We start from the raw sequence: 22,359 nt of genomic DNA on the forward strand, positions 1-22,359 counted from the left end.
GTTTAACCCTTGAACTTTGGCAACACACCGTACATGCACTACTCACACACACAGTGACAGAAAGTGTCCGAGACAGATTACGCTCCCTTCACCCTCACACAGTAACATAAACACACTGGCTACCAGTTTGTTTCAATCCGTCTTCTTTCTGGGTTTTTTTTCTTTTCCCCCTTTAGACAAACAGAATCGTCTTTTCCTCTCTCACATGCTGAGTTATCTGAGACGTGTCACTGAGCACTGAAGGAGAGCGACCAGCGATTGATTATCCGGCCCCGCTGCTCCCGATAGTCCCTCTGCTGTTCCCATAGTTCACATTACATCACAGGCATCGTTCTCAATTAGTTAAAGGCTCCATCTTTAGTCGCTTTAGGCAGGATATGGATATTGAATCCCGCAGAGAGCGAGACGCAGGCCCGGGTCTGCGGTCCCTCACCCAAAGCCAAAGGACACAGAAAAAGTTGAGCTGGAGAGAAAAGACGGATTAGACGGGCCGAGTTTGGACTCCGAATGAACGATAACTTATGAAGCCACACATATTTTATTGCACAGCTGTTCTCCTCCACCTCTTTTGCATTTGCTCTGAATGTGAGAAAAGTCGTACAAAGTCTCACTCCTGGACGTTTCTTTGTAAATCTAAGACCTGGAGGCAGGTCAACCTTTTCAGTGGGGGGATTTTAAGGACATGGTTTATTCACAGCTCTGATCTGGGAAGGTGTAGCGTGTGGTATTGAAATCACACTGTGCATTTTTTCACTTTTTTCTCATATCTGAATTTAAGAGGCGAGTCTGCCTGAGCTGCTTTTCATAAAATCAAACTTATAGCTTTTTGGAGAAAATGAAGCATGCTCATACTTCCCTACAAGTCTTGCAGAATGATCAATTTTAGGTAGTTTCTTTCAAACATAAGCTACAATTTGTTTCGAGCCAGCGATTCAAATAAAAAAAGAAAACACAGAGACACTTAAAGAGAATATAGACGAGCCTTTTAAGGAATTAAAGATTCAAGAGATGTTTACTCCAAACTCCAGCGCTGCTGCCATGAATAGGTTTTTGCTAAATAGAAGCCTGTACTTCATTCCAGCTCTCACTCGGAGCCAGATACAAGGCCAGCCAAGTCTTTTGCCCACATCCTTACGCAGGAAACTTAAGTTGCGCTGACACTAAGCGCACTGAACGCATTTGGAGCCCTCGTTGAAAAAGCCACATGTGTGAGTGAGCCACTGCGGAGTAGCCAAGAGTGCAAGCTGTTGGCCAGCTGACGAGGCTGAATTCAGACATCGTAATGATCCCGTCCAATTTAACAGTGCTACATGTGGGATTCATGTGTGAGGGAATTAAAAGTGCTGGTTCTACGCATCCGTTCTTTACTACACCCCAGAAAAAAAGAAGGAAGAGGTTGTATAAGAGGAGTTGAAAGAAAATCAATATGAGACTTTTGCTCTTTTGTCGAATGCCGGCTTAGGCCTCTCTGAAAAAAGGACTCTCACTTCATTTAAATGAAATAAGCTGCCTGATGTGCCTTTTTTTTTTTAAAAAGCCTGTGAACATTTTATTAGACGTCTGACCTGATGTGGAAAATATGTCACAGGTAAAAAACCTTTTTTTTTTTAATGATGAAAAGTGCAGCGGAGTGTGTTTGAAACAGTAATGTGTTCCAGAAGCCGACTGTTTTTTTTGGTTTTTTTTTAAGATTTATTGTTGGGGCTTTTGGTGCCTTTATTGTAGAGATAGGACAGTGGATAGAGTTGGAATTCAGGGAGAGAGAATGAAAAGCGGGAAAGGAGCCACAGGTGGGACTTGAACCTGGGCCACCCGCCTGGAGGACCACAGCCTCCATACATGGGGGCACACACTAACCATTGCGCCCCCAGAAGCCGACTCTTATTGTATTGTCTCGACACTTTCTGCCGTTTTTGAATGTGTTCAAAACAGATTCAGGCAGCAGCAGCTCTTCTTCTCTACCATTAAAACATACTGTTGGAGGTCACAGTGACAACACGTTGCCTGTTTTTGAAGAAGTCTGTGTTGTGATTGGCTTTCTTGCTTTTCGCTGTTGCATACAGGAAGCTCGCTATCCCCGACGGCGCTGTCTGCCTCCTCGCACTTCTCACTTCTCATAGGAACTGCGTGCTCCCAAAAAACCACTCATCTGCTAAATGAGTTTCCTTCTGCTCCCGTCTGGTACGCTTTGCTGCCTGGAACACCACTGTTTAATTGGTCAGCCCCCCCACCCCCTCCTCCCAACAACCCCTCGGTGTCTTTGGAGGGCTGTAAAGTAGTCCCACTCTTGAGTGAAGGTCAAAAGGTCAAGCAGTGTGTGAGTGTGTGAGTGTGAGAGATCTTAATTACTCATGTTAGTTTAGTAAAGAGAGTGAGGTGAGACTAGTCAAGAAGTACTGAAGGTTCTGTTGTGTGTGTGTTCTTATAACCTGCCTCAGTGTGTGTGTGTGTGTGTGTGTGTGTGTGTTGGATTGTAGCCTGGATGGACCCCCACCTGCTCGGCCTCTCCCACCTCCCTTGCTCTGCCTTTGAACCCTATCAAAAAAAATTAATTGGCAAACGGCGGGTGTTGGGTTCCGGCCTGCAGCCCAGGTGGCTGATGGGATTGCCAGATTTGGAGCCACTGATTGATGACAGCAGGGTCCTTAGATGAGCGGAGCCTAAACTATACGTTCCTCCTGGTCTCCTTCATTTTTTTTTTTTTTTTTACTGGGCCTGGATCTCTGACCGGCTCGCTTCTGGTAATGCAATGAGAGTCAAGGTCAAGGAAGACGGAGGATTTATCCGTCATAAAAACAAGCCACGGGAAAAGAGATAAGAGCCAGTCATGAACTTGGCTTCGTGTTATTGACTATGTCTGAAACTTATGGCAAATCGCTGCTAAGTACAGATCTATGCAGCCATAAACATTTATGCACAACGTCTGTTAAAGAAGAAGAGACTGAAATATTTACTTCAGCACTTTTTCTAGCAGTGTGCAACAATGTCGACGTACTGCAAACATTAACACTTACAGAAACCTGCAATAGTGATTATGGTCATCTTTTAATTTGGCAAGAAGAATAAATGCACTATTCCAATACACACTTTCTCAATGTAAATCACAATGAGTCCCAATGTCTTAACAAGAGGTCTCCATCTCATAGGCGATGTTCATTTAACCAGCCGTTTCTAAATCTTTGAATGTGAAACACAAAATCTATATTCAATGCTCAGCACTGTGCAACTTAAACCTTGATAATATAGATCCTCCTGGTGGTGTGTGTACGAGGGTCATATCTATGTAATGGTCATGGAGAGAGAGAGAGAGAGAGAGAGTGGGGAATGACGTGCGGGAAAGAAGCAACAGGCCGGACCCGAATCCGGGCCACCCGCCCCGAGGACCACAGCAGCCACACATGGAGCACGCGGGCCAAACACAAGGCCACCGGCGCCCCGACATTAAAAAATGTTTTAAGCAACTTTGTTGTCAACAAAAATGCTATCAAGAAATACATGATCTCCTTATAGTCAGCAGAGAATTGATTATTTGAACATTCATTACACACACAGAAGTTCAATATTCCTTCCCTCTGTTAGCTGCTACATTTGAGTATTTTATTAGGATCCCCATATTTCCTGGGGTCCGCAACAACCATTACATTGTGACTGTGTCGTCTTACAACTTAAAAACCAACATAACACTCATTAACATACACAGCTTACATCCTAACACATAACATTACAGTACTAACAGACGTGACAAAACATGAACACACTGAACACAATGACTATGGTGGTTAGCAAGACTAGCTGAAGCTAACTGTGTCAGCATTTTGTAACTTTACATAGGATGTTTATGCGTCCTTTCTTTTTCTATAACTGGAGAATATACTAATGAGAGCTGAGTGTTGACCCCAATAATGAACTTTGAACACTCAAAGACTCACTTAATCCAAGGGTCTAAGGGGTGAGGTTGTGATATGATGCACAGGTTGTTAATCCCCCCCTGAAGCATCTGTGACATCCCGACTTTAAGCGTTTCAAGACTGACTCGATTTGACGTGAAGCGAGACAAAACCAGGTCATCATAATCTGTGGGATTTTCACGACTGTGTATCACTACATCAGTAAACAAGATTATGTTGCCCTGTGCTGGCGTAGAGCAGTTTTAAACACGGAGCAGCAAATGCACAAAAAAAAAAAAGCCGAGGGATGCCAGTCATTTTCCCCTGAAAACTCTTTTTGAAAGGAGGGCATGCTGTCATAGGGGCAAAGATGCTAAGCAGCTCCGAGCAGCTCGACAACAGGGGAGTTTAACTTTATGCAAATGGCCTTAAAAATAGCGCCCTGTGTTCCGCAGAAGGCTGAGAAAAATGCTGAGGAGAGGTGGAATAAGTCGCTGATGTGCTAAGAAGATATTTCTTAAAGCTACGGATGAATGCAATACTCATTCGATACTTACCTTTCAACACTCCTGCATGGATACAGTGTGTGTAAAATATAGTCTGTCATGTGAGCCCCATTGTTCCCCAATGCAGTAAACGTGTCAATATGCAGAAACAGCGACAGCTTAATGCAACCCCTCTTTCCGTAAGCCGTACCATTGTCCTGTGAGATCAAAAAAGCATCCCACAAACATCAGACATAGCTGAAAGAGTCTCTTGTAGCTTTAGCTCTTAACCAGCTGTAACCAGAGCTGCATCTTTTCTGAACAGCACTATCTTTTTGATGTTGCTTTTTTCTCTTTGGCAGAAGACAGCGGGTGAGACAGTCGTCTGATCTCTTATTGTCCCTCGCACAAACATAAATGTCAAGCTCTGTCGTCGGCTTCTTTCACTTGTCATATCACATTCGGTCGTCCTCTCCTATTCCAAAAGACTCGCTGCAGCTATCACCATGTGTTATGGCGCTTGTACTTGTCTGAGGTAACAGGGGATCTATTAGTTGCATTTATAGAGGAACACTATAGCCCGCAAAAAGTTCAAAGAGTGAGAGCGAGTCCGACTAGTGCATCACCATTTGTCCCCCTGCTGTAAATGGTGAATGGTGTGACCATCTGACCCCTTCTTAACAGCTAAACAAATCATATTATTTTATCACAGATTATGTGATTTAGAGGCATTTTAAAATACACTGAGTGTTGGATTTCAGAGCTCGAAGGAAGTGCTTAAATCTCCATTATACCATGTGTTTTCTAAATTTGTCAAAACATGTGAAATGAAGACCGATAAGTGCCATTTATCTTTACTTCAGTCCAATGCAATCTGAGTTTTTTAAAGTACATTTTGAGAGTTTAGCGTTGTGTTAAGATATATTTGTGTTCAAAATATTTTCTTATATTTTCTTCTTTCAAGATGCTGACAATACTTTTATCAAATTCTGCAAACAAATGTATTCTATTCTGAAAGCAGATTGAAATAATGTTACTGAACGTTTACTAATTTAAAGAAGACAAAAAATGTAAACCTTAATAACGAACACAAATGACTTAATAAATGCACATTTTTTTTTGCAGTGTGTTTAATATAATTGATGAGGTTTTCTCTCTGTTTTTTTTCCGTCTGGTCCATTGGTTGTAACCCTTGTACATAATTTTTTTCTTCTTCTTCCAAGCTTGATCCAAAGGCAGCTGGACTTGGTTGAAGATCTTGTAGAAGTTTCACCTCTCCTCCTCCTCCTGAGAAATCCTTTCGGAGATCTTCATCCAAGTCCAGCTGCCTTTGGATCAAGCTTTGAATTTGCCATGACCTGGATGATTGAAAACCTAGTACACAGATTTGAATGAATGAATGAATGAATGAAAGACATATAGACATATAATGAAACATGTATATCCCTACCTCTTTCTTCTTCCTCCTCTTCTTGATTTGTGACCTACTGCATGGTGTTTTTGAATCCACAAGCCTTTCCTTCATTGAGTGTCTCCGTGGATAAGTCACCATGAAAGGGTTTCCTTCATGCTGGACGAGTAGGTGGTTTGATAAATGTCCTGCCATGTGATCGACAATCGGATTTCCTGTCTGATAAGGCTGCTTTGATGCTTGTTGTCAGGATGCTCTGTCTGAGAACTTGACTTGATTTCAGTTCAGCGAGTTCAGCAAATCACATTGAACCCACTAGTTACTTTTTTTTTTTTTTTTTACTGCGAGTCATCAGAGCGAGAACCCATTGGAATAATCTTTCAGGAAAAATAAATTAAGTTTGGTTTTCTGCCGAGAAACTCAATCAATTTGAAACAGTAAACGCCGACGTTGACGCCACAGTTGTCTTTGTCTTCTTCCCCTCAGGGCCCCAATGCTCTGGTGACGTACACCATCATCAGCGGGGCAGACGACAGCTTTCGGATCGACCCTGAATCCGGGGATCTGATCGCCACCAAGAAGCTGGACCGCGAGCGCCGTTCAAAATATTCCCTCCTGGTGCGAGCAGACGACGGAAAACAGTCGTCTGACATGAGACTCAACATCACTGTCAAGGACATCAACGACCACACGCCCAAGTTCTCCCGTGTGACGTATTCCTTCGACATCCCAGAAGACATGGCGTCGGGTAAGGACTCAAACTGAAACCATGGACTGTTCGGAAAAATCACATGTAAAGCCTTTAAGTTACATTTAGAGTAAAACAGGCAATAAAGCAGGGTCTGTTTTATGTCTTGTTTAGCATTTGCAAGCAACAAAAATAAATACAAGCAGTGGGCTGTTGCCAACCAAAAGTGACATCTTATTGAACAATACAGTTCCCACGAGTCACTGATGCATTTTGTTAACCAAGCTAGCATAGTGTCTCCTAAAATCTGACCTAAAAACCAAGATGGCGACAGTCAAAAGGCCAAACTCCATGATAGAAAACAGCAGTCCAAAACCAAGTGATGGCTTTCCTGTAGCTACGTCCACTTCTTATAAGCAGTCTGCAGCTGATACACACTGAATTGCGTTGAATTTGGACATAAGGTCGATGATTTTCGACTCAGGCAGGCAGTATTTCGTTTTTCTGCCAAAAGTCGTAGACTGAACGTAGACGTCTTCTGTTCAGGTCATTTAAAACCTCAAATTATTAGGAGACATTTTTTAGAAAGCATATATTTTCTTACTTTTGTAGCTCTCCAAAATCCTCTGTATCTTCCTTAAGGGGAACATTTTAGCTCTTAAAAGGTCAAAAGGAGCGTAACTGATATGTGATTTATATGGAAATCTATCAGCACCTTCACAATTTATAACTGTACTGACAGCTGTCTGGCTCAGCTGCTTTCTCTTTGAACCACAAAGAAAAGAGTCGGATAAGTTTGTGAGAACAAAGAACAGGATGTTGTTAAGATATGATCGTGTCAAAACAAACAACTATGAGATGTTTTCTCAGTTCTAGTGAAATCTTTATTGATTGTTTAATAGTTAACACACCAATGATTGAAGCAGTTGTGGTTCCAAAACAATACAGGCCTCTTGTTTTTTTTAGTAACTGGAGGAGTGATCATTGGCTCACTGGTATTAATGAACAGCCATAATAACCCCCTGCAGATATATTAAAGTCATTTTCTTCAGTAGGGCTGTAAAATCTAACTTCTTGCCTCTTTGTTACGACCTGTTTGACTCTCACAGGCTCCATCGTGGCGGCGATCCTGGCCAGCGACTCTGACTCAGGGGTGAACGGAGAGGTCACTTATTCACTGGAGGAGGACGACGAGGACGAGACGTTCCTCCTGAACCCGGTGACGGGAGTCTTCAACGTGACGCGCCCGCTGGACTACGAAACCCAACGGTACTATATCCTGACGGCGAGGGCCCAGGATGGAGGGGGGCAGGCCAGCACAGTCAGAGTGTATTTCAACGTCCTGGACGTGAACGACAACGCCCCGGTTTTCAACACCAGCGTGTACAGCACGTCGGTCTCCGAGAGCCTGCCGCCTGGATCCAGTGTTGTCACTGTGGAAGCCAGCGATGCTGATGATGGTACGTTCATGTGTTAGAAAATAGAAAATAAGAACTTGAACCAAACTAATTCAAGGTCAATAATAAAACTGATAATGATGAAATTCACCATGCTTAACCCTCATGCATCATTATGGACATTTTTGTCCATTTGGTTGAATGTTTCCTCTTCATCTGGTCATCATTTTGTCTGTGTTAGTAGAAAGTCTCTCTCTTGATACATTTGGAATGCACTTTTTTTTTTTTTTAATATATCAATAGAACACTGTGAAACATGTTTACTACCCTCTTAAGTCACTAAGGACAAAAATGTTCACTTACAAAAAAACTGCTATAAAAATAGAACAGATTGATATTTTTTTTCTACTTTTTTCTGCATACATCTCTTAAACAACTTCAGCCCTGCTCAAAACTACCAAACATTCAATCATTTTTAGGAATTTAACCCTTTAAATGCAAGAATCATGTAATCAAACTGGCATTTAAAGGGTTAAATTCCTGATAATTACTCAATATTTTATATTTTTGAGCCTGGCTGAAGTTGTCTAAGAGATTTATGCAAAAAAAAAAAAAAAAAAAATCAATCTGTTCTATTTTTATAGCAGTTTTTTGGCATGGACATTTTTGTCCTTAGTGACTTAAGAGGGTAGCAAATGAAACTGATGCCTGAGGGTTAATAAAAGTTACATAATTAAATATTTAAATATTTATTTTAACATAATTTGTCGAACAAAGTCACAAAACAACATACATCGACTCCATACAAGATATGCGATGACCTCATCCAAACCACTGATAAAACATCAAGAAAAATGAAGTATATTAGGTAATATTTGGCGAGACTGACAGCTCCAGTTCAGATTTAATACTGCAAGAAAAACATGTCAGGAGACTAATTCAATATAAAGATGTGGTTAAATCCAGGTTAACCCTCGTCAACTCTCTTACAGATGTCCGTTTATTTTATGAAAACTGCTCTGTACGAAAATTTGAAGCAGTGCTGTTTTTTTTAAATGCTCTATAAATCAAATGTGAGTCAGCCGTAGTAGCTTAATTTAAAGTAGCCCTGTCATTTTGTTATGATTCTGTTGGTTTCATGGAGGCTCCCAAACCTACATTTTATTTCCATTTCTATCTCGCGTCATGTATGCATGACTGGATGAAATATTCACCGTGTGAATAAGTGGGCTTGAGTTATTTCTGCGTCCTCAGGTGGTTGGTTTCATGTTTTTTGAAGTGCCGTGTGGTATTTGAAAACGGTCGCCGTTACTCTCCTCCGCTGTAATTACCGCTTCAGCCAGGCCTAATGTGGTTATTGTGACCTACATTCCTGGGAAAATACACTGCCTCGTTCTCAACCCCCGAGTCTGGCTTCTTTCTCCACCGTCCACATAATCTGGCCGCGTCATCCTCTCAGATATAAAGTTGCCGCTCTCCACTGTCAAAACAAAACACAGCCATTGTTAGCACTTCCCAAGCCCTGACCCCCGACCCCCAAGACTTTGTCTCCAGACGGCCTGGCCCAAACTGGGATGGAAGTAGCACTCAAGCTTTTGATAAGGGATTACTTGTGTACTGTAAATACACGCTGGAGTGTGGGAAGGTGCAGGCGCTTTCCACATGAATACCCCGTTGAGTTGAATTACAGACGCTCAATTTAAGCTCATTTGAACCCCCAGTTCCAGCGGAGTGCTTGCAGATTAGGCCAGATTTCAAGGTTAGATAGTTTACTGCATCCATCCAGCCTGTCACACTGTAGTTATCTCATTTAAATAAATGTTTTTAACCGTGAGGGATTTTCCACAGTGGCACCAAGCACTATCAGTTTAGGAAGTGGTTTGCAGTGCTGATAACAATCAGTCATGTTGCATGAATAGATCGTCAACTTGGAGGACGAGAGCAGCGGCCCTGCGCTCTCACTGTTGCACATGCACAATTTGTGGAAATGGATGCTGATAACTCATATACATGCCCAATTCAAACACGTACAGAACATTTAACAATCACATCTTGAACAATGGGTGCTAACATTCAACCTCTAGTGTCTGTAAGTTATCTTTTGTAATTCAAGGTCGTTTGGAGCAGATTCATTTATTTTTGGAAATTTAGCACTCAAGATAAAATATCCTAAGTCACCGCCCATGTGTACCAAATAGAAGATGTAACAAAAGAGAGCCTTCAGCTGAATCCTACTCCACCACCACCATCAGATTCCTACTATTTATTTTCCTTACTCAAAGTTTGGTACTAGGTTTTGTAGCCTTTCCATTTGGGGAAAAAAGCACATCTAACATGGGAGACTAATTGCATGTAATGTGTTGTATGTCTTTTTGTATGAATCACAATGGACTGACTTTATTGGTGACAATACTGTGTTTACATTCCTCAATCAATGAAATTACATTTGTACTATCTCTTTGACATTTGGAACTTACCAAGAGGTGTAGTTGCCCAGCATGGCTTTAAAAGGACACCTCAAAAGAAATTGAACCCTAGATGTTGTTATTCTGATTCCCTCTATGTGTGTCTTTCAGGCCCAAATGCCCAGCTCCTGTACAGGATTGCATCTGGTGATCCCCAGGGTCACTTTGTAATCACCGAGGAAGGAAAGCTCCAAACAAAGAAGGCATTGGACAGGGAAACCCAATCCTTCTACAACCTGGTGATAACAGTGAATGACCTGGCGCCTCCTCCCATGACCCGCTTCACCAGCACGGCCCAGGTGTCGGTCATCCTGCTGGACGTCAACGACTGTCCGCCGACCTTCACCTCTCAGAAGATGACTTACATCCAGGAGAACACCCCGGTAGACACGGTCATATTCAACGCCAAGGCCGCGGACGCCGACAGTGGACCCAACAGCTACGTCGAGTACTCCCTCAGAGGACCTTTTGGGAACAAGTTCAGCATCGGGACGATCGATGGAGACGTCAGGCTGGTCGGGGAACTCGACCGCGAGGAGCTTTCCAACTACACCCTCACAGTCGTCGCCACGGACAAAGGTGAACCGCCTCTGTCTTCAACAATGGACGTGACCATGATGGTCCTGGACGTCAACGACAACACCCCGAGCTTTTCGCAGAACATCTATGACATCGAGATTGAGGAGAACACCTTGACTGGGACGGATATCATCCAGGTGTACGCCAGCGATGCAGACGATGGAACCAACGGGCAGATTCGGTTTTCCATCTCCGGAGGCAACACAAATTCTGATTTCCGGATCGATTTGGTCACGGGGGTGATTTCAGTGGCCAAGCAGCTGGACCGCGAGGCCCGCTCGTCCTACTCTCTGGTGGTCCAAGCCGCCGATCGAGGCAGCAGCCCGAGGGTGGACCAGGCAACAGTCAACATCGTTCTGCTGGACGTAAACGACCGCTCGCCGGAGTTCGAGCTCTCTCCCTACACGGTTAACGTTCGGGAGAACATGGAGAACTTACCCAAAAACATTCTGCAGGTCAGTGTGTTTGTTTTTTCTCTCTTGTCAACACATTCAATGAAATTTAAAGCACTTTGAACGACATTAACATTCACAGACAGACAAGGACTTCCTGAGTGAAAAGAAGGCAGTGTTTTTGAATGACAGTTCTAAGAGCTTGAATAGGCTAATGCCTTAACAGAATTTGTAGCACTAACTTAATAAGTGCAGGTACGTGAGCTGTCTCAGGGAACTAAACTGCTCACGGTGGTCTTATTTTAGTTAAATGCCATGAAAAATAGCTGACTTAAATTATACAGAAATGATATATGACTGCAATTTGCTCTGCACAATTAGGCCTTTATAGGTTTCCAATGAAATATGAAACTTAGCTAAATTGCATGACGAGGCAATTAACATCCAAAACCACCCTGATGAGTAAATGACCCATATAAAGCTAAATGGATGGAGAATGACTTATTTTAAGTGACAGCTCAATTTCTTTAGCTTGTGTACCTTCTGAGGAAATGAGGGTACAGTTTAGTGGTGGGAAGGGGTCCAGACGTTGGTGCCACTCAAGAGCACACATCTGTACACTAGCCTGGCCTCGGCTGTCTGCGGCATGCACGGCAGGAAAGGTTTTCGGGAGCCACCAGTTAAGTGTGGTTGTGTATTGCTGCAGCATGAGGGGGGAAAGCAGGCAGAGTTGATAGTTTCATGCTAAGAAACCATTAAATGAACGTCAGTTAATCTCCACAAGAGTTGAGAGAGTAGTAGAGGACACATTTTTTTTGGTTCTGATTTTCTTTTAGTGGATTTCCTGGGAAAGAGTGATTGGACAAAGTGAATAAGTAACGATCTTCCTTCCCTCGACAATTACCTTCATGGTGCTGCTCTGCACCGTGATGGTGATTAAACCTCAGCTGCTTCAGTGGAAAGACTCAGAGAGGACGGTGGTTGCATTGGTTAACTCAAAGCTATATTTGGTCGTGTCATTCAAGGAACATATTCTTGGAAAAAAAAGCACAATTTGAAAAGAACCAGGGATAGAAGCAAACTGTAAAATGATTAAATTGTTTGATTTAGCCAACATGGCTCTCAGGGTATCTCACTAGTGTTCCAGCACTGCTCATCCCAGAGATCAACTTTCTAATCAATTCAGTCATTGCACTCATATGTTGGTGGACGATTATGAAGCTCAAAGCACACGTTTGGTGATGAAGATAACTCAGTATATTGACTTACTTACACATACTTTTGAGATTAAGTTGTAATGTTTAGTTTGCCAAAATAGTGTTTTATGGCGGTCAAGAAAATTCTCGATCTTTTCACTATCTGGCGAAAACAAATGAACTCTAAATCATGGGAAACCAGCATTGTTATCCCGAGATAACTAGATTAAAGAGTTGAGAGCTTGAAAAAACAACACAAATGTACCTGTTAACGCCGGAAAAAAGGTGTAAAATAAAAATATATGCATGCATGTCCTCTTAGGGTTTCTGTGATATTGATAAAATAATTTATTACTACATTATTATTACCACCAATGCATGAACGAATCAGCACTAATTAAATGATGTAACTGGCTGCCATTTTTAATAATTGTAATTGGTTTAATTTATTTTTTTTAAAGTGCATTGTATTTTTATACTCAGTAAATGTTTTTAAATTCTTTATCTGCAAAAAAATTAAAAGCAGCCCAAATAAAGTTTTATAAAAAGTACATATCTTGCAAAATGTATTTAAGTAGGAGTATAGTTTAGCATAAAATCAACCACCAAAATACAGTTCTTAAGTAAATTTACTTTATGCTACAGCTGCTATACTACTACAGCTCCATCCAACTCCCTAATATATATCCATTTGATCAACACCAACTGTTGTTCTGTGTCTGAAGAGTGAATACCATACAGTACAATAATGTTTGATAAGAGGAAGTTCAACTCCAAGTTTCTCTTTAAAAACCTTGTTCCTGTGTTTTCCAGGTTGTCGCCAGAGACGACGACCAAGGTGCCAATGGGCAGCTGAGCTACATGCTCAGTGGTGGGAACGATGAGGGCGCGTTCAGCCTGTCGTCCAGCGGTCAGCTCAGCCTGACCCAGACTCTGGATCGCGAGGCTCGGGGGAAATACATCCTGCTGATTACAGCCACCGACTCAGGTGAGACCGCAGAGGAAGCTGTGAGGGCGTCTGATAACACCATGAAATTAATGAGGATTTTAATGAAAGCCTTGCATTGAAATGTAGATGTTTATGCCTCACACCACATAGAACTTGTATAACTTTATTATCCATGATTCTTTTTATCGGCTGAAGTCTGTCAAATATTTCCTTATACAGACATTGTTGAATTTCAGCAAAGCTAGAAACATATTTCACAATCAGCCCACCAAAACAAAGCCCAAAACGAATATTGTTCATAGACCAACAGCAATGTCAACAAACAGCATTTTTGATTTCTCAGAGTGCACATTTCCCTGTTTTTGTGGCACAGTAACCTAAACACTCAGGCAGTTTTTAGCTTGCAAAATAGTGGGTGTTTTTTTTTTTTGACCTGTTACCCAGAAGTCATGTCAGCGGGTTCAATTGAACAGCATCCTCTGTTTATTTGGACATGGTGGTAGTGCTTGTTATAGCCAGATAAAAGGTTAACTTGTTATTGCATGGAGGCCGGTTAATGTGCAGTTTAAAGGAGTACATGCGTATCCCCGTTGCAGCCAAATCACATGGTATCCCAGTTAAGTATATGTTTCCCCCGAGCTGCTCTGGCACGGCCGTCATGGTCTGAGGGTGGTTCTGTTTCATTCCTACGCTGACCATGTGAGCGTTCATAATGCTGTGTATTTTAAACTGTGCACAGGCGATGGTGAGAATTGGGACAATGTTGCATCTTGTTTTTGACAATGTTGGATGCTTCCACAAAAACACACTTTTGAGGGAATCATTTGCACGTTTGTTGGAGAGATTGTACCATTTCTGGTAACTCCATCTTTTGACAATTCAAGTCTGAAAGTAAGCTACAAGATGAATGCATATGTTTTCTTCATGGCTGATTTTCTTGCGTCATATAGTTCTCAGAAGTTGGTGCCACATGGACAAAAGTTGCCCACCAAGCGAACATACTAATTAAGATACAATCCCTTTTTGTTCATTTCACAAGGACTCCATATTTAGATCCCTGACAACAAGTCCAAAATATTTTGACAGGACGGTTTCAGAACATTGTTGAAGAGAGACAGAAAGAAGGGATTTGGTGGAGGATATCAAAATATCAAAAACCCCATAATCATAGTTCAGGCCAAATTACCCAGAAGCATTTTCTCACATTTTTGAGGCCTCGGCCGAGACGGTGGGGGGAAATGGTTCTCCAATGCGCTCCAATCTGGCAGGAAATGGTGAAGGTGGATGGTGCAGACATGTCTCCGAGGCTGCCGTCTACCATGACCCGCGTGCAACCGCAGACATCCATCTTTAACATGTTGCAGTCTGCCTTTATCTTCTGCAGGCTGCCACATTCGAGTAGCTCTTCTCCAAAACACTGAAGAGTAAAAAAGAAAGTCGGGAGGATTCATCACTGTAAGCCTTTCCGTCTGTAAAGTAATTATTCTGCCAGACAAGGTCTTAAGCTATCTGTTCTTTGTAAAAAAGGTTGTATTTTCACTTTTTGGTAACATATGGAAGCCAACTCAAAGTCCTGCAGAAGCCACTGTGCTCTTCAGACACTTCATCATGAGCACAAGAGATAGTTTTGTGTCTTGACAAAAGTGACTTACGATGAGGCAACCTAGCTACTCTTAGAATGACAAATGGACTGATTTCTTCTTATTCATGCCGTGTGTCTGATTGTTGTGTTTTACTGTTCTATTCATTTTCAGTCATTTCTCTGAAGGTAAACTCTTTAATCCCAGCCTGAGATGAGCTTCAGGAGCCTCTCTGCTGCTGCTGTGCTAACTAAAATCTGTCTCTGAAATGAGTGGAAACAAAAGAGCTCACAGGGTGCTGCTGGTTTCTATAATGTCTCTTGGCTCTTATGAACAGCAGAATTTGGCAAAACTCTCCCCATTATTCTGAAAATCTGAGCACAGCCGTCCCCCCCTTTGAAATGTGGCATCCATACAAGATGCTTAAAGGTGTTTTACAAGGCGTCTCGTTGAGAGCAAAACTTGCAGATCAGACCTGGGATATTTCTCTCTCTCTCTTTTTTTTTTTTCCTGCGTGTGGAAAGTTGTTTTCAGCCTTTTCTGAGTTAACTAGTTGTGCAGATAGCAGGAGATATTGGCAGCTGCAGGGACGCAGACTGATCTCTATGCCGGGCCAACATCTGGGATCAGCTGCAGGCAAATCAGATTTGTAAAGCCTCTGCTTAGAAATGTTCAAGTTGTGCACACATACGGAAGAATGTGAAACAATTAGATTACCAACAGAACCACACTGTAACACTTTTGCCACTCAGTGTTTATGGAAAAGCTTTAAGAGGGCATCTGTGGTTGAAGAATGTGCTTTTTTATGAATCTGGCAGCAGTTCAGGTGTGGGTTTTTTTTTTTTTTTTTTTTTTTACAGCTGATTAGCATTTAATATGTGCCAAAAAAGTTTGATAGCATTCTTTCCATTCTCCACACAATCCTCTGATTGTCAGTGTTCAAAAACTAAATGACTATGCATCGTATGGACGTAGAGATTTCATCTTTTTTTTTTGGTGTCCACTTTACTTTCAAAATAAAATACTGCTGCCAGTTTAAACACTATGTAGGTGTGTTCAGTTAATTTTTTTTTTTTTTTAAAAGCAAAAGCAAATCAAAATGACAAAATTAGACTGGCACATATTCATTATAATAATGGTCTGTAGATAAAAACTACAAGTTCTTTTGGGGGAAAATTTACCCAAAGTACCCCCAATAAAAGTGCTTATTTTTTACCACTGGCTTGTTAAAGAAGTTTCTTAACAAAAATACAGGAAAGATCCCTGCAGAAATATACCTTTTTACGTTAAGGTAAGATCCTTTCTTTCAAACTAGAAGCAGCTGTTGTGTACATAAGCAAAAATCAGTCTTTATGCATCCCAGACAATAGGAGTTTTTAATCTACTACTGCCTTGATTTGTTCTTTTGTTTTTGTGGCTCTCAGCTCATGCTTTAAAAGACTGAAATCAAATCAGCCGTACAAAAAACAACAACTAAACAGTCGAGACAGTAGGAGACCGGCAACACCCTGTTGTGGGAGGTGAAATTACTGGGGGGGGGGGGGGGGTTCCACTGAAGCCTGGTGCACTTAAAGTCAATAAGGGCTGTCTTTTCAAATAAAGAATCTCACACCTTTACAAACATCTCTCTCGATAGAGATCATTTCCCTAGGTTTTATCTACTACAAAGTACTTAGTGGACGTACTTTGGTTGGGCACATGTGACCAGAGGAATTGCTTTGCAGCCTCTTACAGCTCTGCTTCAACTTGGAGTAAGTTCTAAACTCTTTGTACAATTGGTTCCCAACCTGGGGTCCATCCCCCACTGGGTGGGTGCGCCAAAGATCTCAGGGGTTGCACAAGGCTTTGTGTGCTCTGAGGTTGTTAAAATAAGATTTGCACATATTAACAAAAATCATGGCAACACGCTAAGTGGAAAGTTTATTCAAAGGACTGTAGATAAAGCTCTAAAATACTCTGTAAAAAAAGTCAGCCACACTTTTAATTCAGTTTTTTTTTATAAAATCAGTGTATCACTTTTTTTTCCTGGTGGTTATTTAGATACACATGTTGCCCAGGTTTCAAAGATGTCAGAATCACCCTTTAAGTTAAGGCGATAAACTAGTTGATCCAACATTTCATGTTCTGCGTTTCAGGTTGTGTCTTTGCGATTGTGTCTGCATCTCTTAGTGTTTTTCAGAGTGTGAGTTTGTGCATTTGTGTATCACACTTGGTTGCCTCTGTGTTTGTGTTTGTGTGAGTGTGCGTGTGGGGGTGAGAGCTTCCTCGAGGCACATTGACATGCACTGTGTTTTGGTCACATTTATTAAAGAGAAGGCACAGTAAATCCCTTGGCCCATGCCTATTATGGCAGATACAGACCGCACAGAAATCCCACGTCTTTCACATGGCTCCAGCCCCATCGCTCCATAGCGCTACACAGTGTTTGTATATGGCCTTTTGGCTGAGGGGGGAGGCTAAACGACGGCTTAACAGATAAAGAATTTTAATGACCCTGCCTATTTAAAAGCAGGATCTTTTATTCTCTTAAATGGCTCCCATGAATCTGGAGTGTAAAGTCTTCTTGAGTTTTCCTCCCATTGACTTGATTGGTTAAATGAGGATCTGTCAATCTCCCGACTGTTGCCGGTTTTGGAACAAGAATAAAAAAAACTCTAAGCATATATCTGTCCATTTGTGGCACAAAGAGAAAAACAGAAATGAAAAGAGCAAAAGAAGTCGTGACAAACACTGATAAGGTGGTGTTAGAACCTGACGAGCCATTGCTTGATCACTGTCCAACACTTTGCTCACTAAATCTTTAATGGGGTCCATTGCTCGGAGGTTTCAGCCAGTATGCAGTCTAGTGGCAACACAAGTCTCGGCCAAATAAAATATCAGGTTCCTCAAATGAACTTTAACAGAGCAGTAACATTCTGGATCAGCTCTTAAAAAACTTTGCAGTAACAATGCGGTCTCATGGAGTTTTTTTTTTTTTTTAACTTATCGCCCATTTTTCTCCTTTTCCACTCTCTGCCTGGCACACTTTAACAACTGCTGGATGTGAGTGTTTGTGTAAATAGCTTCGGTAAGTCGTGTGTTTTAAAAAAAAAACAAAAAAAAAACATTTAAAGGTTTTGTGTGGGTTGGAAGATTAGTGCTTTAGCCTGGCATCATCGGCATTTAAAATGCTTATTCGCTCTGATTCCCCTGGTTAGCAAAAGTAAACACTCTTAGATTTGATCACAACTAGCTGTTTCTGTTCATGGCTTTACTCACAGCATGAGCATAATGTGTGTGTGTGTGTGTGTGTGTGTGTGTGTGTGTGTGTGTGTGTGTGTGTGTGTGTGTGTGTGTGTGTGTGTGTGAATAAATCCACATTTGGACTCCCACACACTTTTTTTAAAACGTATTCTCAAATTGGCACAGCCCGTGTATGACTATTAGAGAGCTGTATTATTAGAAAGTTACACTGCCAGTTTGTATTTTTATACCCTGGTTATGATCTGTTGGTGCAGCTGTGACACCATAAAATTGTTTTTTTTTAAAAAGGCCCAAAACAGGCCGCAGATGCACTGCTAAAGATTTTCCACACAACAGCAAATAACAGCATCATTGCAATAAAAATACAAAAGACAAATCAATTAAAGGGGACATATTCTGAAAAATCCACTTGTACAGTGTTTTTGAACATTTAGTTGGGTAACCTGAGTGTCTACTGACCCACAACATGTGAAATAAACCCATCCAGTCTGTTTGTTTGTGGTTTGCATAAGTCTTACAACACAGAGAAAAATGCTCCGTTTCAAATTTTCTCTCCTTGTGATGTCACAGTGGGATTCTGGTAAAAAAAAAAAAAAAAAAAAAAAATCCCCTCTCCTCGCCTTGTATGTAAACTTTTGAGCAGGTCGGCCATTTTTATTCTCCCTACAGAGGAGTGATGTCTACGGGGAAAACTCAGGGGGCGGGGCTCATTGCATTTAAAGAGACACACACACCAAAACGGAGCGTTCTGAGAGAGCTGGTTTATACAGGGTCACAAACCTCCTCTGGTGCTTGATTCATGTTATATTTTGACCAAAGCACAGCACAGATGTTTCATTTAGACCACAGGGGGACTGTTTGAAAAGGTGGAAAAAGGGGGATAACATGTCCTCTTTAAATTGAATGTGTATTCACTCTGTTTCTCTAAGTCAGCACATTTGAATATAATGCATGTGTATTTAAGTTTCATTCACTCCCAAACACTTCTCCAAAGTCGTATTTCAAAATGAATGCAGTGAGTGTATGAACATTATAAAGCTGTATTATGAGGACCTTACACTGCCAATGTGTGTTTTCCAACTTTAACTCTGGTTATGATCTGTCGGTGCTGCTGTGACACCATCGAATGGAAAACAGTTCCCAAATGGTCCACAGATGCACCGCTAAATAGAGATTTCCAAATATTCGACACAACAGCAAATAAAAAGCACCATTGTAATAAAAACACAAAAGGCAAATCACTTTATTAAATTTCACCACAGGCCCTAAAAATTTGAGAAAAAGCAGCACTTTGCGTCTGTCTGATATGCTTTCCTGCCTGCATGCAGACCGCAAACCCTATCCGTTAACATATGGGGAAGAAATTATGCAAAAAGCATTCAGACGCGGCACTCCATAAATAACCGGCGAGCTGTGTAACATTTGAGGTCTAATTTGACAAATGCCTGTGAGATTTTTCGGTATTATTAGGAATATTCTTTTCCCCCTTTGCACTGGCTGCAGTGTTCTGCTGAGATATCTCTTTCACTCTCCCGCTTGTTAACTGTGAGAAAAACCTGTGTTTACTCTGTTATGTTTGGCACACTGTGTGGAGGGGGACAGCTCGCACACCCTGCACTCGGCTCCTCCGACACCATTCATGGGTGCTGGACGGGGTCGCATTAAAAGAAGCTTTGTCGCAAAGCAACAGGTTCTCAGAGGCGGAAAAATGTCAATTTTGCCTCGATGGCGGCCAACTCTCTCTCTCTCCCTCTCTTGAGTAATGATGTGTTTTATTTACGCTGTCCCTTAAGAGCACAATCTCACCACAGTCTATAAAGCGTAATTAAGCATTTAGCGCTTAAGCTTCAGGCTACATACGGGGCTTGTCTCATAAATTTACACATTCATCCGTCTTCTCTAAATCAACCTGTCCTGGAACATCACACTTTAATGAACCTGCTTGTTTGGACATCCCAGCGCTATCCTTCTCTGCCCCTGAATATTGATAAAAAAAAACATCAGTGAATATATACCAAAGGAAGAGATTATCTCTTGTGCCAGCAGAGACACTCAAACCAGCTTCTTAGTGCAGCTTAGGCTGTGAAACTCAGGGCAACTCACACAGCCTTTTCCCAGGAGGAGGGTGCTACCCCCCCCACCCACCCACCCGCCTCGCTCTCCCAGCAGTGTGCACCCTGCAACGATCAAACAACAGATAACCTAATCGTCATTAACACATGTATTTGTTTCCCACTCCGGTTCGGGAAGTTCAGGGAAATACGGCTGCTGCACCTTCATGGAGGTTAATGTGATTTTTGTCTGCTGGTAATGTACACTAATAAGGTGCTTAGACCCTGCCATATGCTAATGCTAGACAATACTTTCTGAGAGGCTTATAGAGGACACTGTCTGCAGGATGGAGGAAGAGGCAACAGATGGTCAGCAGGTCTGTTTTAGTCTCCGGGTACCTGAAAGCTTGTTATTCTGGACACCACTTCTTCTTCTTCTTCAGGTTTTACTTCGATCATGATCCAAACCCCCGCAAACGAAGACCTGAGCTTTCGATTCTGCAATGAAATATTAGCAGAGAGAGAGAGAGAGAGTTGAATGTCACTCCCACCGCCGCAGCTTTAACATGCACTTTAAAGTTCTCCAGGATTAATGTGAAATATCAAAACACACCGCTCTGTTTTGCTTGTCACTGCCCCAGCTGGGTCATTCCCAGATTTTGAAGGGGGGGGGAATGTGCTGCGTTTAATTAAATGGTAATGGAAGTTTCTAGATTCAATTAAAGCCGGGGGGAGGAATCCTCATGTGGGCCTTGAGCACTTTGAGCCCCCCCCCCCACCCCGACCGATTCAGTTGCTTCATGTGAAACGGAGATGCACTGACGCCAGAGACTTTTGTAATGACTGCTCAGAGGATGAAAAAAAAAAAACATTTAGCTGAATACCATCAGCCTGATGTGATCCCATCGAGAGTACTCCCAGTCTCTGAGTCTTGAAGACAGAGATATGACCAGGACTTAGATCGGACTTATCCCTTACAGCAGTCTTTCCCAAACTTAAGACTGCCGCGGCCCGCTTTGAAATACAAAATTACTCCGGGGCCTGTTATAAAAAAAAAAGTTATGACTACATCTATCACTTTCAGTTTGGGTAAATTATCGGACATGACAACGATAGAAACAAAAGTTTACTAAACATTATGTCCATGAATAGTCATGACACTCCTTACTCATCACTTAAAGGGTTGACTCATGGTAAATCATCATTATTGTGATATTTATTTTATTTTAAAAATTGGTGGAGGGCTTTTCGCGGCCCACCTGCAGTACCCACACGGCCCACCAGGGGGACGCGGCCCACACGCAGCCCAGGGAAGCACTTACAGTATTCATACCTCTTCATAGCTCAGCGACTCCACTTCAGCTCTCTGAGGCTAAACCTCCTCATGGAAACACAGAACCGCAATGTCCACTATTTTCTTTACTGATTGAGGGAGCATGCTTCTCACAATCCAACACCCCCCCCCCCTTTCGTCATGTGCAATAATAACCCAAATGAATCAAATACACACACACACACACACACACACACCGCTGGACCTTCAGCACTGAGTGGCATGTTCTTCCAAAACAATTTTCTAGCCACAGTAAAATTGCAAAAACAGTTCATCTTGATTTTCAGGGGGATGATGTTGATGTGTTCACAGCAGGAAGTACATTTGAACGACGCGAGGTTGTAATCACAAGGAGAGTTACGTCAGGTCATGGCGGTTTGCTTTTCCTGAGTGACTGAAGGTTAACCCTTTGAAATAAGATTATGTCACAGCAACAAACTTTGGACAGAGGTGAGGTAGTGCCTTGATTGCTTTAGCCTGCCAGTAAGTGATCTTTAAAGTAAAGTTAAATATATAACAACAAATGTATACACTTATGTTAAATATGCACAAGCAGAGTCCGGGGTTTGTTTTTGTTTCTTCAATGAATTGTTTGACTGTAAATCAATCAATCAATCAATCAATTGTTATTTGTATAGCGTCAACTCCTAACAAGTGTTATCTCGAGACACTTTACAAAAAGCAGGTAAAAGACCTTACTTAT

General features: G+C 41.9%; 1 protein-coding gene across 1 annotated transcript in view; it reads left to right on the forward strand.

Annotated features, from left to right (window-relative positions):
* The window catches only part of fat4 (FAT atypical cadherin 4), a 120,162-nt gene that overhangs the window by 63,917 nt on the left and 33,886 nt on the right, over positions 1 to 22,359 (forward strand). The window contains exons 3-6 of the mRNA XM_061047708.1: positions 6,270 to 6,531; positions 7,581 to 7,931; positions 10,445 to 11,367; positions 13,314 to 13,488. Of these exons, the coding sequence (XP_060903691.1) occupies positions 6,270 to 6,531; positions 7,581 to 7,931; positions 10,445 to 11,367; positions 13,314 to 13,488 (1,711 nt within the window). The remainder of the gene's footprint in view (positions 1 to 6,269; positions 6,532 to 7,580; positions 7,932 to 10,444; positions 11,368 to 13,313; positions 13,489 to 22,359) is intronic.

Source organism: Labrus mixtus, chromosome 10 (assembly GCF_963584025.1).
Source record: "Labrus mixtus chromosome 10, fLabMix1.1, whole genome shotgun sequence".
NCBI classification, from domain to species: domain Eukaryota; kingdom Metazoa; phylum Chordata; class Actinopteri; order Labriformes; family Labridae; genus Labrus; species Labrus mixtus.